This window comes from Apaloderma vittatum, unplaced genomic scaffold (assembly GCF_000703405.1).
Source record: "Apaloderma vittatum isolate BGI_N311 unplaced genomic scaffold, ASM70340v1 scaffold9051, whole genome shotgun sequence".
NCBI classification, from domain to species: Eukaryota; Metazoa; Chordata; class Aves; order Trogoniformes; family Trogonidae; genus Apaloderma; species Apaloderma vittatum.
Genome location: NW_009699572.1, coordinates 37,622 through 57,651, shown reverse-complemented (window position 1 = coordinate 57,651; position 20,030 = coordinate 37,622). Strand labels below are relative to the sequence as shown.

Below are 20,030 nucleotides of genomic sequence, written 5' to 3'. Positions count from 1 at the left end.
GATGAGAGCACAGCAGCTCCAGTAGCATACCAGCATACACCCCAGAAACTCATAAACACCTGCTCTCTACACACTTCACAGTTCCAGGAGTATTCCCTCCTCTTGATGGGGGGGAAATAACTATAACATGCATTTGCAAACTGGGGAAAAGGGAGCAGGGAGCTGGAACAGGAGCAACAAAAGATACCTCAGGTTGTTTCATAACAAATTTTATTACCTTCAAAACCAGCAAAGCTGAGGACAAGGTTTCTATGCAGAAGTTGCACAGCTGCTATGGTGGAAAATGGTCCCAGATAAATCATTACTGGCTGCCAGACTCTTCTCCTCTCAAGAACTCAACACTGGTACACAAGCTACTCACCACACCACAGTCTGAGCCACCATGTAAAAATACCATGACAAGCCAGAGAAAAAAAACACACCAATACAAAAGGCCATTCCAAGGGATGAACTTACTGATTCTTAGGAATCTAGCTCTGTGTCCATTTAAGCAGCGCAGATGGTCATGTTTCCCTTATTATTTCCCTAAGTGTGAAATTTAGCACACAGAAAGCAAACAGAAGTATCACACACACAGTAAGAATACTCAGGCAGAAACTAACTTTCAAAGATATGACTCACCACTGAACTAAATGCCACATTTAAAATTCTACTTTCCTACTTTACTTAAACAAAACTGGATAGCGGAATATTTTAAACTCCACACATTCTGAAATAAATCTTTCTTCTCTTACCTCCTTCTTCAGAGAAAGGGCTAAGCTGAGTGTAGCCACAGTGTTTCCTCTTGTCTTTATTGAAGATGCTGTCTATGTTCAGAGACTCTCTTTTGGGTCTCCAGGTTGGCCGGTATCTGCTAGATGAACTGGATTTAGACTCACTACTGGTACTCTCCACTTCCCAGTCTCGAGAGTGTGCAGACAGGCCTTTTGAGGGTCGTGTTTCTGCCTGATCCACAATACTCCCTCCGCGAGGGGAACTCTGGATGGTTTGAGAAATCTGCTGAGGTCTGCTGTGGATCATATTGCTCACTGTTTCTTTAAATTCCCTCAGCCTGCTTGTGCTGCTGGATGGTTTGGGGGCAGTTCTGGGGGCTTGTTTCTCCTTCAAGGTTTCTCCTGCAGTTTATAAAGACAACAAAAGACACAAAAATAAGCTCAAATTAAAGTATTTGCAGCATCTTCATACAGACTTTGAGAAGCAAGGAACAAATAAATTAAAAAATGCAACGAAATAATAAAAAAAGCCCCAACCAACGCCATTCAAACAAAAAAAGAAAACCAAAACCACAAAGACAGGAGAAAAGACAGATAGAGATGGAAGAAACAGTGAGGGAAATGCATGTACACACTGAGGATCTTTAAAACGTGCAGAAAGAAGATATTGATACTTAAAATAAGGTCTCTTGCCTTCGCTATGGTATCCTGATGACTGAGCCTCATCTTTTCGCCGAGACCTGCTAGAACTCCTCTTGCGGTCTGCCAGCGAGCCCTTTTTGGAAACATGCCTCTGATTGCACTCACTGTCAGTCAGGTGCCCTGGAAGGACAGAAGAACACAGCAGAGATGACAAGAGCTGTCGGGCCAAGTGTTCTGTGCCCTAAGGGCAGCAGGGTGCACCTGCTCCTTAGGAGCTACAGATGCTCCAACACTAAGTGTCAGGTTTGGCTAAGTTTTTGTATCCAAAAGGTTTTGGTTTTGTCTTGGGGAGGGTGTTCCATTTTTAAGGTCATAAAAAAGCAATACAGCCCCTCCGAGTAGTCTGGTTAATGAGAGCTCATCCACAGGAGAGGAAAAAGGTGATTCTGCCTTGTCTTCTACTAGTCTAAGGACACTGTTTTCTTGCCGAATACTTTTTCAGTTTTAACGGCCATGAACACAAAACTCCTGAGGACAGCTTGCTTGACATTACTCTGTTCAATGAAGACTGAAACACATGAATGAGTTGCCACGTAATAATAAATTACTGCACATCATCAGCTGCTCTGCATTAACTACCCATCTGCACTCTCTGCCTGCAGCAAATATTAAGTAATCCGAGTTAGCTTTGTCTACAGTGAAGAAGCCTCATTTGGCTCTCAAGGGCTAAGCCAGCTAATTCACATCTGCCACAAGCTAAGAGCACACACACAAACCATCAGCATGGATCAGACGACACCACAACATTCCCTTGCTACAGCTCATGTGTCTGAGCACTAATGTGTTCTCTCACATACAATCTATTCCCCGCTTCCTCTTAATTCACGTTTGCTGTGAGTATTTGACATCACAAGTTTTACATATAGCCTTCGCTTGATTTTATGGTTTTCACACAGTCACGCTCCTAAACCTGCAAGCACAAACACACATGGCTTTACTCACGTGAGTAGTCCCAAGCAGAGATGCAGGATAAGAAGGGAATTTATGAATAAGCTACAAAAACTTTTCTCTAGCCTTTATATCATCAGCTTTCACCTTGCATAGGATGACAGGAAAGGAAAATCTCTACTACCCAATAGTGGATTAACAGCTCCCAGACTACATAATTGGCTGTTCAGAGCCTTCTCCTTTTCTCTAGGAATTAACATAAAAATCAACAACATTTAAAGTAGAGTTTACACATAAGACTGTACCTTCAACAGCTGAAAAAATAATGCACTTCAACTACAATTGCTACAAAGATACTACAATAAATGAGTGGGAAGGAATCCAAACAGCAAAAAAGCAAGCTACACAAGACTCGCATTTCTATTCATTTACAAAGTGCAGAGTGATCTTGCAGCCAAATTCTTTAGAAACAAGCAGATTTTAAAAAAGAAGAGAAATTAAGGAAGTAGGAGAGAAACGTTGGCAGTAAAGACAGAAGACGTGCAGCATGTAGGTAATTGAGCATGAGTCAGTGCTTTGGGAGAATTTTTTGTTCCTTCACAGCGTGGACTGTCACACATCTTTTAGGAACCAAAAGAACAGGATTATCTGATATCTTGTAGCAGCATCCCTCAAGATAGAAGTGGCTCATCTTTCATTTCACAGTGTGCAACTTGGCTAGTTAAACATTTTTCCCCACGGTTCTTCCAACTCGATAGGGAGTGCTTGGTTAGCATCCTTCTATTCAAAGATACTTATTGCTGCCGGAGTTAGCTCAGGATCTGCACAGACTGATTAAAGACCTACTTAGCCTTGCAGAATGAAGGCTGCTAGCTTTGCATAAATATTTTCTCCTCCTTTCATAAATCGCAAATTTTGTCTTATTGTCACTGGGTATTTAACAGTTGCAGAGGACATGCCAAGAATCAAAAGTGTGCGGAACACAGGCTTTGTTGTCTTTACTGGTATCCTCTGGAACAAAGACTGAATCCAACATAATGCATAAATATAAGAATTACAATCCCAAGAATATTAGCTAGCACTTTACACTTTTTTTTTTAATTCACTAAAATAACAAGCCAGGATTTCTGTCTGAGTGCCCAATCACATGCTTAAAAGGTGTCCCTTGCTGAATGCATCACTGAAATATGTCATGTTCCAGAGGTGGGATGGCTTCATACGCAAACAGTGATATTCAAAGAAAATTTTGGGTTTGTAGGGGTTGTGTGCATGTCTAAGAACATGTTAGAGAAGAGAAAGAAATCAAACAGGCGAAGACAGAACGCGCTCTACTCCCTCCCACTGAAATCTCAGTTGCATGAACAGGGCAGCCAGAATACGCACATGTTTCTCAGCAGCACAGGTTGGCAGAGGCAAGAGAGGGCTTATGCAGCCACTCTTCATGCCCCCACGCTGAAGTACCCGGGTGCCTGAGGTCATACGACCCAGTGGTGGTCCTTCCCCGGAGGAATCCAGAATTTTCTAGGCTGGAGGAGTGGGCAAGTGGCCATTAAATGAAGAATCCTGCTCTCGCCCAGAACGATTCAGTTGACAGGTCAATGTGGATGGCTTCTTTATAGCCCCACGATCAGCATTGGATGATTGAACAGTTGTATGAGTTGGCAGGCTGACTTTTTTGGAAAGGTTTTGGGTAGGTAAAAAAAAAGGGGGAAATGCCCAGACAGGTGGCTAGCTAAGGGGACAGACTGGCTATAGCTAAGGCTGCATGAGGAAAGATGAGGACAACTGATTTTGGGTGGAGAGAGACAGGCTAAGCTGAAGGGAATAACATGGGATAGATTCAGTAGGAGAAGAAAGAAAAAGAAAAGGACAAAGTCACTAAAAATGACAGAACAAAAGGTTACATGCTGAACTTCATGCTTCTATGTTTGCAACCATCCCTCTACACTCCCTTTTCTGCTGACTTCCGCATGGCAGATCTTGCAGGGAGGAATGTGATCCTATAAACACTGTGCCATTTTTGCAGACTATACAAATATTTTGCTAGCATTTGCAATTCCGTCTTCATACTCTAAAATCAACACGAATTTTGTTCCTTCATCACTCAAACTCTGCTCCAGCTTTCTCTTCTTTCTCATATTCTACCTTAACTAAGTATTTGTTAAAACATTAAAAGTAATGTCAGGCTGTCTAAAACAATGTAGTACAATTACTCAGACACCTGACGAAGTCTCCAAAAGTACTAAAGAAAACCAATTTCAAACACTTTCTCCAGATTTTGATATGAGAAATGCTTGCATGATAAATGGTTTCAAATTAACCAAATATGCATATCGTCCCAATACAAGGGAACAATTATTTTGCAACTAAAAGGACAAAGTAGTACAATAGCTGTTGACACTCTGGTGCAACAAACAATTGCTCTTACGCCTTCTTCGGAAGTCTATTTGAGGCACAATAAAGTAACTTTTTAAACAAGACTTAGCAGATCGTATTTCTGATGCTCAAGAAGTCTGACCTTAACCCACGTGCTACTTTTTCAAATGCAATGTCAGAAGTTACTGTATGCAAAAGCAGGCTGACTAGGGTCACTGGGCACAAATAATAGAGATGTGAGCCTTCGGACTTCTAGTTAACCTGTTTTCAACCAACAAGTGTTCAGACAGTATTCAGCTGGCCAAAGGAACATTCATACAGATTGTCTTCTCACTGCAGATTCTCACTTAACTTGCTTCCATGGCACAGGCAGGAAATCATCTTATGCTCCTCCCTGGTGCAGAAAATACTTGCAGCACCCACTGACACAGAAAGTCCTTAGTGCCCAAGCATGAGAGTTTCTGGTGATGAAAGTGCATTTCCCAAACACCAGCAACTCCTGCAGTGAAGTAACTGCCCGTAGACAAGTAAGTAGCGGCACACAACACTTACCAAACTGTACTTAACTGCACTCCACGGACTCCAACATACAACAAAGAGCAGGCAGGATTGCAGATAATGGAAAACACATCTCTAAATGTATGTCTGGCTACATACAAATCTACAAGTGCCAATGAGACATTTAAAATTATGCTTTTTTTTGAGAATGCCTACAGTTCTTCACAAATTAAAAAGGATAACTAAACACTGTTCACTATTCTACTCTAAATTGGATTCCAGCAAAAAAAAATATTTATACACACTGCAGTAATATTTAATGCCAATGATCACACAGATATAATAGTATCTGCTACCTGTGTCCCTGCTGCTTTGCGAAGCCGCATCATTTTCCACATTGTAGATGACTGTCCCTTGCGAGTCAGAGGAGAAGTGACTGACCACAGACTCATGGTGTGCCTGTTTGTAAGGACAGCTGTCCGTAGAGGAATCTGTCCTGGTATCACTGGAGATGGAAGGTTCTCTCCCTAGGGAAGGAAGCAATGTCAAATTTCAGTCTTCCGGGGCTATTATACAAGTCAGGAGAAGCTAAAAGAAAGAAGATGGAGGAGATCACACAGAAGTTAAGAGAAAAACATAGTACCAAACATGCAAACTCAGATTCAAGGACACCAGAGCTTATGGGAAAGGTCCTCTCCTTTGGAGGGAGAATGTCATTGCTCCCACAAACCTTTGTTACCTTCTCTTTGACAACTCCAAATTTGTCAAATATTTGTATTACATAAAATTAAACTACATCCATTGGACTAAAAGTACAAATTAGTACCACACTGAAATTATTTTTTCATTAACTTTCAACACTGTCAAGTGTAATTAAAATATGAAATGTGCTGCTTCAGCGGAAGTCAAAGTTAAAAAAAATAGTCAAGTACAAAATATTAATACGGGTAATAAGACCATGAGTTACAATAATCAACACTTTTCATCTATTATGAATCAAAAGCTTTCTAGTAAAACTCTATAGTGAAATTGTATTATCTAAGGCAAAGTAATCTGCTCCTTCTCAAGGAGCTAGCATTGACCCCCTGCACAAGTGGGATACCAAAAAGGATGAAGCACCAAGATTAAACTTCATTACAGCAATTTCTAAACTCATTAAAAGAGGAGAAAAAGATGACCTCCTCCCATCACTTTCAGTATACAGAAGTAAAAATCCAAACAGTTTGAAGACTATTGGCGTTTTGATTTATGTGATTTATACACTTCTTAATATACAGGATATTAATTTCAGACTAATTTCTCAGTGAAGAAATTAAAGAAGAAATAACACATTAAAAAAGAAAGTAATTCTTGTGTTTAACCACAAACGCTCAGCCTGAGATCACTTCACATTTTCGGTGAGAGCAAGTCCTGCAGTTCATGTCCTATTTAAGGATGTCTAAAAACCCTTCAAGTCAGAAAGTTTCTCCCATCTCATTATTGGTTAAAAATCTTATTGGTCTAAAGAAATATAGACTACAGCTGTTAATGGAGATGACAGTCACAGAAAGAAAGGTAAACTTAGGCAATAGGAATCAGTGCTGTGGAAGCAAATGCTAAAAAACAATTTGCAAACTGAAGTCTTTATTCAACAGAAAATCAAAACCATTAAGAGTAGTTTGCACTTAGCTTCACAATATTTTGTACCAGCACCTTTGACTGACAATCTTTCTTCCATAATTGGTAGTATCAGATCTTGACGTGATTACATGCATTTGCCAGATTCCCTCGACAAAATTTCAGGTACAAGATTGTGAAAAACAACTTATGCTTAAGTAATCTCATATCCAGGAACACTGAGAAATCCAGAAGAAGCTGTGGTTACACTCAGTGAGAGTCAAAAAAGCCATTCTGAAAACTCTGGGTATCAAGAAGGCTAGAAAATAATTCACTTGTATTTGACAAGAATGTGTTGGGTATGATTTCTCCTGGCACTTCAACCTACAGCATCTCACAAATTCTCTCAAAACCTTGGTATTAATGTTGAACACTGCAGACTACAGGAGTAAGCCCTGAGGACTCACCAAGTGTTTTCAGATTGAAAGAGCCGGTTACTCACTATAGCACTCTGGATTTTAACTGAAAGGAAACACCTTTTTATAAATGTATTTTTGTATGCAGCTTCCTGAAGTCATCTTAGAACACAATAATATAGATACTGCAGAAACAACGAGCCGAAGGGCTATCTATGTATTTCCTGGAAATCAACAAGCAGAACCACAAGGCAAATTTACAGTGTACATTGACTCGAATCTTGCAGAAGTGCTCACAACTGATATTTAGAAGACCCTCCTATCCCTCCTCCAGACTTTCCATGTTTCCTGGAACAGGAAGATAGGTTTATAAATAACAAGGCATCTTGTCAAGTGAGAATTGAAGGTCATCTTACCAGTGGTTTTATTTGCACTTATTTTTAAGAGGAGTTGTAGATTTATTTAATTACTGGGAGACTGTCAACACATAAATAAGGAGACAGCAGATGTTCTCCACAGATTCACTGACCAGGAATCATAAAGTTATCTATTGGCCAGGAAAATCATAAAGTATTCTTGGAACTATAGTTGTATAAATAGGCTAAAATCCTGACAGAAAAGTTGAACATTTCTGATTTTAGTCTTGCCTTGCTGTTCCTGGCAACCTATAAACCCATCTCTAATTCAGGATGCAAGCATCCAAAAATAGAAACGATCTTCTTTTGCAGAACTGTTAGAATATAAAGTGAGACTCGGTTTTTATTTTCACTCTATCTAGATTGCAATTGCCTATCTTTCTCAGAATTTCCCTACTCCTCTTTAAATGAGGCTTCAATCCCCAATGGTGTGCCTAAATGTCTGTAATTATCCAGAACTTCAGTAAACCAACAGCATGTCCAGAACACCACTGATATCTTGAGCAGACCAAGTTCTAATCTCTGAAGCATCTTATTTGGATATACCTTTCTAATTCAATGGACTACCATTAATACAAAGAATTCAGGAAGCAGCAATGTCTTGAAGGGCTCTGAGATGTTAAGTGCTACATATCTGCACCCGTAGATCTTCTCTGATGCAAAAAAGAGCCAAGAAAAATTAAGAAGTAAACATGATCTACATGATTATTAAGCTTTTGCCAATCCCTTCCCCTCTCACTTTGCTTATCTGAGTAAAAGACAAGCCAAGGGATGAAGCTAAGCTGCCCTGACATCTCCTCCTTCTTTTTTTTTTTTAATACAGTGGTATTTCTTCCCCTTTCCTCCACATCCCTTCACCATCCTAGCAAAGGACTAATTTCTGACCTTTCCCTAATATTTCTTTTCCCTAACTTCGCTCCTGAGTTTAATTCTGTAGCTTCCTTTAACTTTCTGTGTTCATGCATGTCTGGTCTTGTTCTCTTCCTGTTAAAACTCCTGATGGATTTATGAACTCAATCATTTAAGTCATGAATTACTGCTCCTCTCTATGTCCAATGCCACGATAGGCCCTTCATGCTTCTCCCCTTCACACCCCCAGCTTCTCTCTCCAAACCTTTTTGGAAAAGATTACTACTTAAAGAATCACCTGAGTCTTGGACTGAGAGAGAGTTTTAACAGTGAAACACTGGAAGTCCCTTTCAGAATCAGCTTTCACAAGAAGGACCCTTGCTAACAAAAACACACCCAAAAATAGAAGAAAAACTTCTCCCACGCCGCATAAAGGTATAAGGAATATAGTCCAGACCGCTCACCAGAGTCTTCACTGTCATAGCAAGTCCTGCTATATTGCTGTAAATCCACTTGAGGGGGCAAGTCTTGTGTTGACACTGGAGTTCCTCTTGGATCTGCATACAGCAGCAGCAAAGGCTGATAGTGACCCTTAATGCACTTTGTCACAACATCCTTCCATTTGGGACCAATCTGAATTAACAACAACAAAAAAAAATGCACAAATAAGGTTTTCTGTCATCATTCTCTAAAATACAGTCTCTTTTTTTACCCCCTCATACTCCTTTTAGAGTTTGGTTTTCCACCGACATTCTTTAACTCCTTCTATATCCAACACTGAACTGGGCTCACCAAGAAAGCTCTGAAACCAACTGAAATTGAGGTATTCATCATCTCATGGCTAAACAAATTACAACTCCTGCTAAAAATATGACTATAAAAATAGAACTTCCCTTTCAGAGTTTTTTTCCATAAAAACCTTTTCATCCTCTGAAATGTTCTAACATTTTATCAGTCAAAGAAAAAAAAAAGCATTTCTTAACAAAATTTCTTCACCCATCAATCAGCATAAACAAAACGAACAATAAAAGACATCAACAGCATGACAGTAAATTCAAGTCAAAGCTAACCACTTTGGGGTGTGAATATTTCTGCTGTCTCAGAACCTCTGCAAGCATTTTGATGGGCCAGACAATAATTCATAGGTAGTTAAGTCAAAAAATCTTCCCCAACAGAAGTATTCTTCCAAAGCACTGCAGTACCTATTCTTGGCAAAGTTTTGCTGCAGAGACATGTGACTGTGAACAAATGCAGGGTTAGAGCTTTCCCTTTGAGACTGCTTGGCATGACTACAGGAGAAAATTTTCCTCTCTCACCTTTGTGCTTCCATGACTAGAAGGAATAAAAGGAGAGTGGTGTGAAACAATGCCAAACACACTAATGGGATGTAGTAACAGTGTTCCAAGATCCCAGCACTGGTACCTTAAATGTCAAAGATCTCGTGCTTGGTGAAAAGGAGGGAAAAAAACCACTAACAAAAGAAGGAGAAAATTTGTTGTTGGCAGCAACAACCAGGGAAGACTGGCATCTAGATACTTCGACAAAGAATCTAAAACAGTAGGCACTAGATAGCTACACCGCTTGTCAGCAGAGAAAAGAATCATAGGATAGCTGTGCACACAAGCAAACTGCGGGTTTTCAAAGAACAGCACAAAAGCACGACTGGCAGGCAACAGAAGAGGACTGAGAACAGGCCTTCCGAGATTTCTCATATGCTCTTTTCTGAGAATGCTTTACTCTGCTCAGAAATAGGAGCAACAGAGTTATGGATCTTGAGTGGAAAACCAGCCAAAATTTCTCGAAATCTGTAGAAAACAGTATGGATCTACACATAAGTAGCTAACAAATTTCTAACAGATTACTTTTCTAAACATTATTTTCTTACCTCTTTGACATGAGCATCATCAAAGTACATCCACTTGCGGATTTTAGTTTGGAAGAAGAAGGTAGAATAGTGTTTTCCGTAGTAACAGATCATTCCCACCAAATATAGCTCTGAGTGTTTTGCTCTGTCATCGGTTACTCTGAAAAAGAGCTTCAAGAAGGGAGGTAAGAAAAATGACAGGAGAAATTAGTAAAATGACTAGAATTTTAGATACTGCTTTATGTTTGAAGACCTCAAACTATTACAGTGAGGTGTCAGGTTTTTATTTCAAAAGACAGAGAAAACAAGGCAATTAATACTTAAGTAATTAAACAATATTTAAACAAATCAAGTGATGCAGACCAAGAACAGCCTCCTACCACCTCACCAGATGCTCAAGAATCAAGCAGTCTTGGGGACTGTGGCTGTACTTTAAGGAAGACATTTACAACAATGATATAACATATTCTCAGAATTTGAAGTGTTGTTCTAGTCTGAAAATCGGTATTCTCTGTGTCATGTTTGTTGACTATATCAAGTACTGTTTAAAACATTAATTTCTCTTCGCTTTGTAGAAACAAAGCACTTCTGACAGTGAACAGCTGGCGTTTATTCTGACAAGCAAAGACAAATTTATGACAACATCACATAAAAAAATATGAACTGAAGACATTAGTAGGCTGAAAGAATTCAACACAGAAAAAAACTGGGTTTTTGATTATTTAATTGACCTTGTTTTATTTAAAAATATGTAGAATTCATTTTTTAGTGCATTACTGCTTTACTATGCAAGGACCACATTGTTTCATAATCATATTTTCATTAATTCACACTACTTTTGGTACACTGTGTGTTTGCCAATTTTATATATATATATATATATATGTGTGTGTGTGTGTATGCATATACATATATTGATTATTTTAATGTAATACCTCATACAATAAGACATAGTTTGCTATACCATTAATTCAGCTCTAAAACATCAGCTAATTTATAATAAGTGAATCCTCTAAGGAACAAACCTCCAGATCCCAAACACTATTTAATTTAATCTATCATTCAATCACACAGTGCCAGACACCACCTCTCAGAGACTTCTCGGTTATAAATAATTCTTAAGTGTTACGACCACACACTTCAACGAAGAGAGGATTGAAAGAAGTTTAAGCAACCCCAGACTACATTTTGTTTTCAAAAGAAATAGAAATGAACCTCTGTTCTTCAAAACGGCTCAACATGACCCGTCAGTGTGCACTTGCAGCCCAGAAAGCCAATCGTGTCCTGGGCTGCATCAAGAGGTGTGTGGCCAGCAGGTCGAGGGAGGTGATTCTCCCGCTCTGCTCCACTCTCATGAGACCCTCACTCTCGTGAGACTCCAGTTCTGGAGCGCACAGCACAAGAAAGAGGTGGACGTGCTGGAGTGTGTCCAGAGAAGGGCCACGAGGATGATTAGAGCGCTGGAGCACCTCTCCTATGAAGACAGACCGAGAGAGTTGGGGCTGTTCAGTCTGTAGAAAAGAAGGCTTTGAGGAGACCTTATTGTGACTTTCCAGTATCTTAAGGGGGCCTACAAGAAAGCTGGTGAGGGGCTTTTTAGGATGTTGGGTAGTGATAGGACGAGAGGCAATGGTTTTAAACTCAATCAAGGTAGATTTAGGTTAGATGTTGGGAAGAAGTTCTTCCCCATGAGGGTGGTGAGACACTGGAAGAGGTTGCCCAGAGAGGTGGTGGAAGCCTCATCCCTGGAAGTTTTTAAGGCCAGGTTGGATGGGGCTCTGAGAAGCCTGATCTAGTGGGAGGTGTCTCTGCCCATGACAGAGGGGTTGGAACTAGATGATCTTTAAGGTCGCTTCCAACCCTGACAATTCTATGAGTCTAAAATGCAAGAGTACATAGGTATTCTCATAGAAACAGCACAAGTCCCAATCCAAAATTTCCATGCACTTGAAAGTATTTTTTTTAATTCCGGCAAGCTTCGTCTTCCTGAGTAATTTTTAATTTTCAGTCATTTCAGAAATTTCAGAATATCCAATGACACTAGTACTTTCACAGGTTTTTGTGAAGCATTCAGAAACAGGTCAGCTCCTTAGCTCTGCCCTCTATTCCTCTATTTATGGACACCAACAAGCTAAAGGTGGCTACTTTTAATTTTTCTCTATCTGCTACTATAGGCTACCATGAGAAAGACTGTGTTTGCAGGTAGTGTCAAAATACAAAACAACTCACATCTCCCAGTTTAAGGCAAGTGCCCAGACTGTGAATCACATCCTCAGCGAGATCAGAGTGGTCCGAGTCCCAAACCAAGCCGATGGTAATGATCTGTGGAGAGTTCATCAGCACACGACGAATACGAATCTTTTCCCCACAGTTACTCTAAAGATTCAAATAAAACAAAACATTGAATATAACCCTTCTCTTATTATAATGTTAGGGCAAAGCACTAAGATGTGTGAGTTTTAAAAGTGCAGCTTCCAAAGAGGCGGTGGTGAAACACAGCAGCTCTACTATGCTCAGTGTCAGGATAAGAGCTTCTTATGTCACGGATGAGAAGCGTTATCAACACTATCCGGTATCTGCAAGCTTTCAAGGGAACAGTGCTGATTCTTCCTCATACTACTGATAATAATTAAAATGTATGGGGTAAAAGTAGGCTTATCTTAAAAAAAAAAAAAAATAGAAGAAAGCATACAGGAAAGATCCTCAAAACATTCTTAGGAATTGGAGGGAAAGCTCACTTTCTTTTGATCAGCATCGCAGATTAAAAATCATATTTACAAAGACTGATGCTTTATAGGACAGTGTGAAAAAAGCCTTCCAGGTGCTGCTTTGCTGTTACAATTGGATGATTGTTCTACAAGGTACCTCAAGCATCTCATCTTAGGATACTGAGGTCAGTATTCATACAAACAGGAAAGTAGCAGCCAGAACATCAGAAGAATACGAGGTGCTTTACTAACCCATATCAGTTCTTCATTTCTCCTTTCCCTTCCCCCTCCAATTTTTTCTTTTTTAAATAACTACCAGTGCTTACTGACTGACCACTCTCCCCCCACCCTGTAGCCAGAGTACTTCTCACAGATAAGCTGGCTGGTGAAGGTAAGGTATTTCTCAGCAGTTCTTCCAATTCATCATCTGTTGGAATTGCAGGGATCTTTAAAGCATCATGAAAAAGTCCACCACCTGAATTACGATACTGGCACTTTCATTTTAGCAAATGGTGTATTACCTTTTTCATTTTTTTGGCAGAGGGACACAACTATGATAAAGCACCTTTGCAACACCCACTCGCCCACTGTGGCAGGTCACAAAGGTACCTCTGCATGAGTCAGGGGAAAAAAAAATAATCATACTGAAAATAGCTCTTCATCTCTAGAGAAAGCAGTTTGACCACTGGATATGATCATTTCTGACACTACAACCAGGGAAGAGATCAGAAAGCATTTCTTCCCTACAGCAACCTTGAAAATAAACCAGAATTTCAGTCCCAATTATCAAGAGACAAAAATTCAAAATAAACAGAAAGAAACAAGCTCAACAACAAGACAATAAAGACAGCTGGGGTTTTTAATGTTGCTTATTTGTTTGGCGTTTTTGACAGGTAGAAAACTATGATGTTAATATTAAAACCTTGTATCTACATATAAAGATGACTATAATCACGTATTTTTTGCAAGGATCACTCAAAGTACAAGCATTCCTGTGAATTACCTCACAACATATCTTACTCTTAAACTGTCTTCTTTGCTTCAGCTAGCTACCATGAGCTTTTTCTGCAAGACAAGAATCTGGCATCCTGATGAAAAGCTTTCTTTGCAAGACTTTGAGACGACTCTTAGCTAAGTCTCAACCCATTCTCAGAACTTTCGTCTAGCCAAAGAAGCACTCAGTATCAGTTCTTTTTCCCTTCATTCACTGAAAAACTGAGACGTACAGGACTCAAACCCAAGGAAAACTCTTACCTATCCTTTTTATCCTTTAGGCTAAATCTTGAAAATGCTCTTGAGTTAAAGGTGCACACCAGTGTACAATCTAGTAAACTTCTGTCCTGTCCTCTCCATTGCCCCCCCAAAGGAAAACTAAGGGTACTAACTGGACAATTTCGTAGATCTCCCATTGTGCTGGCATTCTGTAGTAGCTCTCCAAACATATCTGGAGTGGGTTTCTCTCGTCTCTCCAGCATGCAAATAGCTTGATTGCTTCAGTATAGAGAAAGCATGAAAAACAAAAGTTTAATAATAAAATAAAAACACAAACCCACAATCTCCATTTCACTTACATTTTATGAGAAACTTAAAAATACACCAGACTTTTTATAATTAATATCCTAATGCAGAAAAAACTCATAATTGTGATAATACTGCATAAAGAAAACACGTAAAACTTAAAATAGAAACATTTCATAGTTTTGCTTAAAATTTACATATTAAATGCAAGCTTTAGCTTTTTGACAAATACTTGGTTTCCAAATGAAGTACTTGCTTCAAAATGCTTCCCTTCATGTGGAGAAGCACGCACAAACTCCGACATGGTGGAAAACGAAATTCGCTTTATTGCAAGCAGACACACATATTTATACTTCTTAGCAAGAAGCACTATTTGTGGGTTACAAACAGGAGACCAGACTATACAGCAAGGGTTGTTATTAGCTCATGCATTCCTTCAATCACTCTCTTATCACACAGGGAGAACAGACTTTCCCCGGTCTGTTCTGATCATACTCTCATGCACATCTTGTGTACAAGAAGCCTCTTATCTGTCCATTCTCATGCACAAACTCCCAACATGAGCTGTACTCAGCTGGTCAGGGTCTCTTTTCACTATTAGCAAGCAAGAGTTATGCACTTGTTTAGAAAAGAGCTCAAGGACGAAAGTCTTATTTCTGCAACGCAGTGCTGCCAGCACAGTTAACTGTAAAGTGTATCCACACCTTCATTAGCCACAACCCTACCAAAGTAGCACAGTAAAGCACACCCTTAATAATAAAACGACAGAAAAAAGCCAGCACAGTACCCAATTGATTTCACTGTTCAGATTGAAAGATGACAATAAGTAAGCAGGAATACTAGTGCTCAAAGTATCTTCAATAATGCATGATTTATTTAATACAAAATATTGGATACCAGTTACATAATTCTTTTCCTATTTTTCTAATAAATAACAATCTGATGCACAGTGTATGCTGGCAACCTACAAAACACCCACAGCTGGACAGAAGGACAGGCAGTAGCCACAAGGGGGAAATGCTTGACAATACTCCTGATACACTCGCTGGTAAAGCTTTTAATGGAGATCTGCATGAGAAGAGCAACCCGAAGTTTTCAAAACAATTTTTTGGGCTCACTAACTACATGTCCCACATGCATGATGAGAAACAAAGAGAAGTCTTCATCCCCACCAAATTTCAAGACAAAAGCAAGTAAGACTCCTGCCTTGATCAGATTTAAGCAGCTTTTAACTGAGCAGCCACCTACTAAAAGAGAAGATCTCTCCTCTAGCACTCAGTCAAATGAATTACTACAGAGCTAGAGCTATTGCTCTGTGCACCACCTCCTTTAACAAAAGGTTTGGAGGAGTCTCCCAGAAAACAGAAAAAACAAAAGCTACATCCACCCAAGGAAGAGGATTTGAGGGACTACAGGCTGATCAGTCTTGCTCCAGTACCTAACGTGACAACAAGCCAAATCCCCTTGGAAATCATCTTAAGTCATATGAAGGACAAGAAGGTGAGACAGTACAGTCAGCAGGGATTTACCAAGGGCAAATTATGCCTGACCTACTTGATTATTTCTTATCATAAAATGAGAGCTTCTGTTGAGGAAGCAGGAGCAGTGAATACCATTTGGTCTCCAGTAAGGTTTCCAAGTCACCTACAGTGTTCTTGTGGCCAAACTGCAAGGTGTGGACTGCACGGGCACAATACAATGCAGACAGAAACCTGATCTACAGGTTCAGAGGATCAAAACGCAATCAGCAGTCAGTCAAGAGTTGTGTTTCTCAGCAGTTAATGCTGGGGATGATGCTATTTAACATTTTCATTAACAACCTGGATGATGAATCAGAATACACCCACATCAAGTTTACAGATGACACCAAACCGGATGGAGCAGTCAATACAGAGGCAGAGAGTGCTGCCATCCAGAAGGATCTTGACAGGTTGGAGGAACAAGCTGACAGGAACCTGATGAAATTTAGTAAAGGAAAATACAAAGTCTTGCACCTCAGGCAGAGCATACTCAGTTCAGTAGTACCGGTTGGGCATTGAACAGCTGAGGAGCAACACTGCAGAAAGATGGTAGAGAAGCTGAATAAAAGCCAGACTCTTTGCAGAGGTGAACAAAGAAAGGACAAGAGGCAAAAGGTGCAGAAAGAGAAGTTCTAACTGGATATAAGTAAAAAAATAAATAATAATAAGAAGAAAAACCACGCTGAGTGGTTAAGCGCTGGAACAGGCAGTCCAAAGAAGTTACAGAGTTTCTGTCCATGAATTTTTTCATGTTTTCAAAACTCAGCTGCACAAAACTCCAAGCAGTCTGATCTAGCTTTGAAGTTAGCCCTGCTTTGAACAGGAGAATGGAGTAAATGTCCAAAGGTCCCTTTCAGCATAAATTACTTTTTATTTTTCTTATCTTGCTTCTTAACTCATCTGCTCACATATTAAGGCCTTCCAAAACATACATGAGTCCTTGCTATTACAGTTGTCAGATTCGGAATCACAAAAAAACATCCATGCCTAAGCTACTATCTTTGGCTCAAGTTTTTCATTATAGTTATCAAAGCTTCACCAACTTTGAATAAATCATGTTCTGGGCATTTCGTCTTATGAAGGTAAAGATCAAACTGCAAAACCATTATTACGAAATAAAATAAACAAGTTCCCTGTAAAAGTTTTAACTCACCAGAGAGAGGTTGTGGAAATATAATGTACCATCTGGATGAAAGGCAATGGGTCAGAGGTGGCACCACAGCTGGTACAAACACACTAAAGAGAAAGAAAACATAATACATCGACAAGGTTAAACAGGTATTTCCACAGCAATGCTTCTGCTTGTATTTTTTTTACCATGGCAATGCATGTATTAGGAATGAAAATTCAGAACTTGAGAACGGTTGATTTGTATCATTACCTCACCTGTTCAAACAAGGTCATTGCAAACTTCTGATGGGAAACACAATGTGGCGCAGTGCAAATATCTTCCTTTGTCTCATCTGCAATGTGGAAGTGAATTCGCATTAACAGGTTTTCCTACCCAAAGAGAGGAGAAAAGGCAAAAACAGGATTACAACATTTCAACTGCAGACAAAACTCAAAATACAAACCACAAAAGCATGTCAGATACAATAATGTTATAAACTTTATTTAGAGAGACAGAAAGCTCTTGTAAATTTTTGGAAGTTCCTTAGAATACAAAGAAGCTGGTATTTCCTTGATTAAAAAAAAAAAAAAAAGAAAAGGCTATCACTTCTGATTTGAAATATTATGTCAGGTAATCATTTATCTTATTTACCAGAACAGGCAAGGATTCTGTCACTGATTACTCTGTACAACTCTCAAGCATCAATAGATCTGACCAAACGTAACAGGCTCTGCAGTTGTAACCTCACTGGGTTGCCAATAACTCCTCATCAACACAAAGTAACCTGAATCAGTATCAATATTCCACAGGGGCTTTGAAATATGGCAAATAAGCTACATTCTATCAAAAAGGGAAAGAATTAACAAATGAAGAGGCAGACTAAATTCTTTATGAAACAAAAGCACTGAACATTTTTCTAGGTACTACTTCACACAACACCATCTCTTTTCAAGTTTCCAGGAGTTTTTGTGCTAGAGACCTCGTCTCTCCTCCCACTTAATGTTGCCATCATTCATCTGAGGGTACCAGAATTCTCCTGACATCTCTTTCAGCAGCTCACTTTTCAGTAGCACTATAGCTCTCATTCCACTTATAATTTCCCTTTAACTTTAGTATTTAAGCTCTTCTGCTATTTAAATTAAATCTCTGCCTTTAGGGCTGAAAAGGTTAACTAAGTGAAAAGCTATGGAATTATCTCTGCCTTACAGCTAAACCTCAAAAGGGAACTTCCACCTATTTTAACTGTCCTCATGTCAGCACAGTTAACCTGACAAACCTGCTTGTGGGGACTCCCTCAGCTGTATTAGATGGGCTAGTTAGATCAGCCTCATCAATGAAGAAACTAAACCAGAAGTTCCCATGTTGTACTGCCTAGAGAATTCTGTTCAAGTGCAGGACTGCGTACAAAAATTTGACATAACGGTGCTCGCAGGGGCCGACTGAATTTATTTCACGTTGAGGCTTGACTGGCATGATCTATTTTACATAATACCAAATCACTCCACTTTAAGAAAACTCACTGAACTATTCCTTTTTGCTACGGTAGCATTCTACAGACACAGGATATCTTGGTTTATCATTAATCCATTACCAGTCCACTTAGTTTAAGAGAAAAACTACAACAGCTATATGTATTTATCACATTTCTATGATCTCTTACAGTCAAATTAGGTAGGTATAGTAAGTGAAAGATGTAACATATAGAAAGGACTTTAGTCTGACAGGTGCTTTACCTGAGAGAAGTTGGTTAAGAATTAACATCTTTGTTAACACCCAAGTAGGATACAAACACACTTGAGCAATGCTATGGACACCCATCATTTCCAGAAACAAGAGCAGCCAGTGAGCCCACAAGATTAAAATACCACTTCATTAAGTTAAAGAAATTCAGGACTCCAAAGAAGGAAAAGGAAGAAATACGAGCAAGAATAAAATTGTAACATAATGGATGCAAAGCAAAAGTTTGAGTATAAAAAGAAAACAGGTGGGTAAACCTAGGGATGCAAGAAAAGTGTAAAAGCTGTGTCCCAATCCACCTAAAGAAATAACATTGTGAGATGGTTTAGAAATAGAGATGATCCATTTTGCTACTGCTTACCTCATCTTACAAAAGTAAGTGTTGGGTTGTGTTTGGTTCATTTATTTATTTTTACTTTTGCTCAGCTAGATTTTGTGAAAACATTATTTCAGTATAACCAGCAAACAAAACGTCCTTTCACCCTTTTGAGATCAACTTTAAAATTAGAATCCATTTTTGCAGTGTCATTTTTTTTACAATTCATATTCAAGACAAACTTGAGACTGCAAGCACTACATACACAACAGTAACTGTAAAAATGGGGAACACTGATGTTTCCATTTTAAAGTCATCAGCAATAACTCTCAAATCAAATATTGTTCCCCTCTGGATCACTTCAAGCTTGGGGATCTATCTCTGGGATTTTTGAGGCCCCACACACAAAGTCTGTCGGAATTTGAAGAGGGGAGGAACAGTAAAAAAACAAAAAACCAAAACAAAGGAAAACCAACACTGTCTAGTGGGGGCTCACATCTATATGTGCCTGTCAAACCATTTTTCACTTATACTCACAAAACACTCAGCAGCATCATCCATGATGCCCAGCTGGAAGCGCTGCTCATCCTGAAATGTCTTTGCGAGCGCAGTGCGCAGAGCATCAGAAGGCAGCACCTTCTCACTGCTACACTGAAACTGGTTGAAGATGCCCTAGCAAGAAAACAAAAAGATATTTAAATTAGTAGATTTTCAAAGCATTACTCAAGTTACATAAAAAAGAACAACAAATCTTTAACTCACTTGGATCAAGCAAATAAAACCAACACCAGAACTTCTTCAC

At 39.3% G+C, this 20,030-nt stretch overlaps 1 protein-coding gene across 1 annotated transcript in view; it reads right to left on the bottom strand.

Moving 5' to 3' along the window:
* The window catches only part of USP54 (ubiquitin specific peptidase 54), a 51,184-nt gene that overhangs the window by 18,093 nt on the left and 13,061 nt on the right, over positions 1–20,030 (bottom strand). The window contains exons 3-12 of the mRNA XM_009878428.1: positions 19,766–19,900; positions 17,451–17,564; positions 17,218–17,300; positions 14,412–14,517; positions 12,548–12,694; positions 10,340–10,489; positions 8,919–9,087; positions 5,534–5,704; positions 1,407–1,535; positions 735–1,115 (exon numbers count right to left, since the gene is read on the bottom strand). Of these exons, the coding sequence (XP_009876730.1) occupies positions 735–1,115; positions 1,407–1,535; positions 5,534–5,704; positions 8,919–9,087; positions 10,340–10,489; positions 12,548–12,694; positions 14,412–14,517; positions 17,218–17,300; positions 17,451–17,564; positions 19,766–19,900 (1,585 nt within the window). The remainder of the gene's footprint in view (positions 1–734; positions 1,116–1,406; positions 1,536–5,533; positions 5,705–8,918; positions 9,088–10,339; positions 10,490–12,547; positions 12,695–14,411; positions 14,518–17,217; positions 17,301–17,450; positions 17,565–19,765; positions 19,901–20,030) is intronic.